A 6,007-nucleotide genomic window follows, 5' to 3' on the forward strand; every position below is an offset into this window, starting at 1 on the left:
CGTGCGCGAGTGCGTGCGGGAGCGCGTGCGCGAGTGAGTGCGGGAGTGCGTGCGCGAGTGCGTGCGCGATTGCGAGTGCGTGCGCGAGTGCGAGTGCATGTGCGAACGCGTGCGCGAATGCGTGCGGGAGTGCGTGCGCGAGTGCGTGCGGGAGCGCGTGCGCGAATGCGTGCGGGAGTGCGATTGGGAGTGCGTGCGCGAGTGCGAGGGCATGCGCGAACGCGTGCGCGAATGCGTGCGGGAGCGCGTGCGCGAGTGCGTGCGGGAGTGCGTGCGCGAGTGCGTGCGCGAGTGCGAGTGCATGCGCGAACGCGTGCGCGAATGCGTGCGGGAGTGCGTGCGCGAGTGCGTGCGGGAGCGCGTGCGCGAATGCGTGCGGGAGGGCGATTGCGAGTGCGTGCGCGATTGCGAGTGCGTGCGCGAGTGCGAGTGCATGCACGAACGCGTGCACGAGTGCGTGCGCGAACGCGTGCGCGAGTGAGTGCGGGAGCGCGTGCGCGAGTGCGTGCGCGAGTGCGAGTGCGTGCGCGAACGCGTGCGCGAATGCGTGCGGGAGCGCGTGCGGGAGTGCGTGCGGGAGTGCGTGCGCGAGTGCGTGCGATAGCGCGTGCGCGAATGCGTGCGGGAGTGCGATTGCGAGTGCGTGCGCAATTGCGAGTGCGTGCGCGAGTGCGAGTGCGAGCACGAACGCGTCCGCGAATGTGTGCGGGAGTACGTGCGCGAGTGCGTGCGGGAGCGCGTGCGCGAGTGCGTGCGGGAGTGCGATTGGGAGTGCGTGCGCGAGTGCGAGGGCATGCGCGAACGCGTCCGCGAATGCGTGCGGGAGCGCGTGCGCGAATGCATGCGGGTGTGCGATTGCGACTGCGTGCGCGAGTGCGAGTGCGTGCGCGAACGCGTGCGCGAATGCGTGCGGGAGTGCGTGCGCGAGTGCGTGCGCGAGTGCGAGTGCAAACGCGAACGCGTGCGCGAATGCGTGCGGGAGTGAGTGCGCGAATGCGTGCGGGAGTGCGATTGCGAGTGCGTGCGCGATTGCGAGTGCGTGCGCGAGTGCGAGTGCATGCGCGAACGCGTGCGCGAATGCGTGCGGGAGTGCGTGCGCGAGTGCGTGCGGGAGCGCGTGCGCGAATGCGTGCGGGAGTGCGATTGGGAGTGCGTGCGCGAGTGCGAGGGCATGCGCGAACGCGTCCGCGAATGCGTGCGGGAGCGCGTGCGCGAGTGCGTGCGGGAGTGCGTGCGCGAGTGCGTGCGCGAGTGCGAGTGCATGCGCGAACGCGTGCGCGAATGCGTGCGGGAGTGCGTGCGCGAGTGCGTGCGGGAGCGCGTGCGCGAATGCGTGCGGGAGTGCGATTGCGAGTGCGTGCGCGATTGCGTGCGCGAGTGCGAGTGCGAGCGCGAACGCGTGCGCGAATGCATGCGGGAGCGCGTGCGCGAGTGCGTACGGGAGCGCGTGCGCGAGTGCGTGCGGGAGTGAGTGCGCGAATGCGTGCGGGAGTGCGATTGCGAGTGCGTGCGCGATTGCGAGTGCGTGCGCGATTGCGAGTGCGTGCGCGAGTGCGAGTGCGTGCGCGAACGCGTGCGCGAATGCGTGCGGGAGTGCGTGCGCGAATGCGTGCGGGAGCGCGTGCGCGAGTGCGTGCGGGAGTGCGTGCGGGAGCGCGTGCGTGAATGCGTGCAGGAGTGCGATTGCGAGTGCGTGCGCGATTGCGAGTGCGTGCGCGAGTGCGAGTGCGAGCGCGAACGCGTGCGCGAATGCATGCGGGAGCGCGTGCGCGAGTGCGTACGGGAGCGCGTGCGCGAGTGCAAGCGGGAGTGAGTGCGCGAATGCGTGCGGGAGTGCGATTGCGAGTGCGTGCGCGATTGCGAGTGCGTGCGCGAGTGCGAGTGCGAGCGCGAACGCGTGCGCGAATGCGTGCGGGAGTGCGTGCGCGAATGCGTGCGGGAGTGCGTGCGCGAATGCGTGCGGGAGCGCGTGCGCGAGTGCGTGCAGGAGTGCGTGCGCGAGTGCGTGCGCGATTGCGAGCGCGTGCGCGGATGCGTGCGGGAGTGCGTGCTCGAGTGCGTGCGCGAGTGCGAGTGCATGCGCGAACGCGTGCGCGAATGCGTGCGGGAGCGCGTGCGCGAGTGCGTGCGGGAGTGCGTGCGCGAGTGCGTGCGCGAGTGCGAGTGCATGCGCGAACGCGTGCGCGAATGCGTGCGGGAGTGCGTGCGCGAGTGCGTGCGGGAGCGCGTGCGTGAATGCGTGCGGGAGTGCGATTGCGATGCGTGCGCGATTGCGAGTGCGTGCGCGAGTTCGAGTGCATGCGCGAACGCGTGCACGAGTGCGTGCGCGAACGCGTGCGCGAGTGAGTGCGGGAGCGCGTGCGCGAGTGCGTGCGCGAGTTCGAGTGCGTGCGCGAACGCGTGCGCGAATGCGTGCGGGAGCGCGTGCGGGAGTGCGTGCGGGAGTGCGTGCGCGAGTGCGTGCGAGAGCGCGTGCGCGAATGCGTGCGGGAGTGCGATTGCGAGTGCCTGCGCGATTGCGAGTGCGTGCGCGAACGCGTCCGCGAATGCGTGCGGGAGTGCGTGCGCGAGTGCGTGCGGGAGCGCGTGCGCGAATGCGTGCGGGAGTGCGATTGCGAGAGCGTGCGCGATTGCGAGTGCGTGCGCGAGTGCGAGTGCGTGCGCGAGTGCGTGCGGGAGCGTGTGCGCGAATGCGTGCGGGAGTGCGATTGCGAGTGCGTGCGCGATTGCGAGTGCGTGCACGAGTGCGAGTGCATGCGCGAACGCGTGCGCGAATGCGTGCGGGAGTGCGTGCGCGAGTGCGTGCGGGAGCGCGTGCGCGAATGCGTGCGGGAGTGCGATTGGGTGTGCGTGCGCGAGTGCGAGGGCATGCGCGAACGCGTCCGCGAATGCGTGCGGGAGCACGTGCGCGAGTGCGTGCGGGAGTGCGTGCGCGAGTGCGTGCGCGAGTGCGAGTGCAAACGCGAACGCGTGCGCGAATGCGTGCGGGAGTGCGTGCACGAGTGCGTGCGGGAGCGCGTGCGCGAATGCGTGCGGGAGTGCGATAGCGAGTGCGTGCGCGATTGCGAGTGCGTGCGCGAGTGCGAGTGCGACCGCGAACGCGTGCGCGAATGCATGCGGGAGCGCGTGCGCGAGTGCGTACGGGAGCGCGTGCGCGAGTGCGTGTGGGAGTGCGTGCGCGAATGCGTGCGGGAGTGCGATTGCGAGTGCGGGCGCGATTGCGAGTGCGTGCGCGAGTGCGAGGGCATGCGCGAACGCGTCCGCGAATGCGTGCGGGAGCGCGTGTGCGAATGCGTGCGGGAGTGCGTGCGCGAGTGCGTGCGCGAGTGCGAGTGCAAACGCGAACGCGTGCGCGAATGCGTGCGGGAGTGCGTGCGCGAGAACGTGCGGTAGCGCGTGCGCGAATGCGTGCGGGAGTGCGATTGCGAGTGCGAGCGCGATTGCGAGTGCGTGCGTGTGCGAGTGCGACCGCGAACGCGTGCGCGAATGCATTCGGGTGCGCGTGCGCGAATGCGTGCGGGAGCGCGTGCGCGAGTGCGTGCGGGTGTGCGTGCGCGAGTGCGTGCGGGAGTGCGCGCGCGAATGCGTGGGGGCGTGCGATTGCGAGTGCGTGCGCGATTGCGAGTGCGTGCGCGAGTGCGAGTGCATGCGCGTACGCGTGCGCGAATGCGTGCGGAAGTGCGTGCGCGAGTGCGTGCGAGAGCGCGTGCGCGAGTGCGTGCGGGAGTGCGTGCGCGAATGCGTGCGGGAGTGCGATTGCGAGTGCGTGCGCGATTGCGAGTGCGTGCGCGAGTGCGAGGGCATGCGCGAACGCGTGCGCGAATGCGTGCGGGAGCGCGTGCGCGAGTGCGTGCGGGAGTGCGTGCGCGAGTGCGTGCGCGAGTGCGAGTGCATGCGCGAACGCGTGCGCGAATGAGTGCGGGAGGGCGTGCGCGAGTGCGTGCGGGAGTGCGTGCGCGAATGCGTGCGGCAGTGCGATTGCGAGTGCGTGCGCGATTGCGAGTGCGTGCGCGAGTGCGAGTGCATGCGCGAACACGTGCACGAGTGCGTGCGCGAACGCGTGCGCGAGTGAGTGCTTGAGCGCGTGCGCGAGTGCGAGTGCGTGTGCGTGCGCGAGTGCGTGCGGGAACGCGTGCGCGAATGCGTGCGGGAGTGCGATTGCGAGTGCGTGCGCGATTGCGAGTGCGTGCGCGAGTGCGAGTGCGAGCGCGAACGCGAGCGCGAATGCGTGCGGGAGCGCGTGCGCTAGTGCGTACGGGAGCGCGTGCGCGAGTGCGTGCGGGAGTGAGTGCGCGAATGCGTGCGGGAGTGCGATTGCGAGTGCATGCGCGATTGCGAGTGCGTGCGCGAGTGCGAGTGCATGCGCGAACACGTGCACGAGTGCGTGCGCGAACGCGTGCGCGAGTGAGTGCGGGAGCGCGTGCGCGAGTGCGAGTGCGTGTGCGTGCGCGAGTGCGTGCGGGAACGCGTGCGCGAATGCGTGCGGGAGTGCGATTGCGAGTGCGTGCGCGATTGCGAGTGCGTGCGCGAGTGCGAGTGCGAGCGCGAACGCGAGCGCGAATGCGTGCGGGAGCGCGTGCGCTAGTGCGTACGGGAGCGCGTGCGTGAATGCGTGCGGGAGTGCGATTGCGAGTGCGTGCGGGAGTGCGAGTGCGTGCGCGAACGCGTGCGCGAATGCGTGCGGGAGCGCGTGCGCGAGTGCGTGCGGGAGTGCGTGCGCGAATGCGTGCGGGAGTGCGATTGCGAGTGCGTGCGCGATTGCGAGTGCGTGCCCGAGTGCGAGTGCGTGCGCGAGTGCGAGTGCGTGTGCGAGTGCGAGTGTTTGCGCGAGTGCGTGCGCAAGCGCGTGCTCAAGTGCGATAGCGTGCGCGAGTTCGATTGCGTGCGCGAGCGCGAGTGCGTGCGCGAGCGCGTGCGCGAGCGCGTGCGCGGGTGCGTGCGCGAGTGCGTGCGCGAGTGCGAGTGCTTGAGCGAGTGCGTGCGCGAGTGCGTGAGGGAGCGCGTGCGCAAGTGCGTGCGCGTTAGCGTGCGCGAATGCGTGCGGGAATGCGATTGCGAGTGCGTGCGCGATTGCGAGTGCGTGCGCGAGTACGAGTGCATGCGCGAACGCGTGCGCGAATGCGTGCGGGAGCGCGTTGCGCGAGTGCGTGCGGGAGAGCGTGTGCGAGCGCGTGCGGGAACGCGTGCGCGAATGCGTGCGGGAGTGCGATTGCGAGTGCGTGCGCGATTGCGAGTGCGTGCGCGAGTACGAGTGCATGCGCGAACGCGTGCGCGAATGCGTGCGGGAGCGCGTGCGCGAGTGCGTGCTGGAGTGCGTGCGCTTGTGCGTGCGGGAGCGCGTGCGCGAATGCGTGCGGGAGTGCGTTTGCGAGTGCGTGCGCGATTGCGAGTGCGTGCGCGGGTGCGAGTGCATGCGCGAACGCGTGCGCGAATGCGTGCGGGAGTGCGTGCGGGAGCGCGTGCGCGAATGAGTGCGGGAGTGCGATTGCGAGTGCGTGCGCGATTGCGAGTGCGTGCGCGAGTGCGAGTGCATGCGCGAACGCGTGCGCGAATGCGTGCGGGAGTGCGTGCGCTTGTGCGTGCGGGAGCGCGTGCGCGAATGCGTGCGGGAGTGCGATTGCGAGTGCGTGCGCGAGTGCGAGTGCGTGCGGGAACGCGTGCGCGAGTGCGTGCGGGAGCGCTTGCGCGAGTGCGTGTGCGAGTGCGAGTGCGTGTGTGCGATCGCGCGACCGCGTGAGTGTGTGAGTGTGTGAAGCAAGCTGCTCTAGAAGTACCCGAAACACTCGGGAGCTTCATAAGTAAAACAAACGGCATTAACTTATAATGTTAATCTTCATATCTACACATTTATTTCTCAACATTTATCCTGAAGACGAACACTTTCTCCCACTGAGAGACCAATTTGTTGATATCGTTACTGTCGAATGTTTGACTTTGTTGACAGAGCCACAATCTCACCTCTGCTTGCACTGCTTCGCCACTATTAAAGTGATGTCCTCGAAGGTGT

At 69.3% G+C, this 6,007-nt stretch overlaps 3 protein-coding genes across 3 annotated transcripts; all 3 read left to right on the plus strand.

Annotated features, from left to right (window-relative positions):
• The first annotated feature begins 97 nt into the window (after window positions 1–97).
• LOC126417157 (uncharacterized protein PF3D7_1120000-like) lies at window positions 98–985 on the plus strand. The gene is made up of 2 exons (XM_050085055.1): window positions 98–469; window positions 659–985. The coding sequence occupies exons 1-2, from the start codon at window positions 98–100 to the stop codon at window positions 983–985; spliced, it is 699 nt and encodes a 232-aa protein (XP_049941012.1).
• Window positions 986–1,057: 72 nt separating this feature from the next.
• Window positions 1,058–3,916, plus strand: LOC126417159 (NF-X1-type zinc finger protein NFXL1-like). The gene is made up of 6 exons (XM_050085056.1): window positions 1,058–1,459; window positions 1,541–1,693; window positions 1,877–2,276; window positions 2,348–3,018; window positions 3,070–3,384; window positions 3,464–3,916. The coding sequence occupies exons 1-6, from the start codon at window positions 1,058–1,060 to the stop codon at window positions 3,914–3,916; spliced, it is 2,394 nt and encodes a 797-aa protein (XP_049941013.1).
• Window positions 3,917–4,324: 408 nt separating this feature from the next.
• LOC126417160 (uncharacterized) lies at window positions 4,325–5,753 on the plus strand. Its single transcript, XM_050085057.1, has 5 exons — window positions 4,325–4,396; window positions 4,586–4,726; window positions 4,814–5,143; window positions 5,235–5,459; window positions 5,511–5,753. The coding sequence occupies exons 1-5, from the start codon at window positions 4,325–4,327 to the stop codon at window positions 5,751–5,753; spliced, it is 1,011 nt and encodes a 336-aa protein (XP_049941014.1).
• The last annotated feature ends 254 nt before the right edge of the window (window positions 5,754–6,007 follow it).

This window comes from Schistocerca serialis, chromosome 8 (genome assembly GCF_023864345.2).
Source record: "Schistocerca serialis cubense isolate TAMUIC-IGC-003099 chromosome 8, iqSchSeri2.2, whole genome shotgun sequence".
Lineage (NCBI taxonomy): Eukaryota > Metazoa > Arthropoda > Insecta > Orthoptera > Acrididae > Schistocerca > Schistocerca serialis.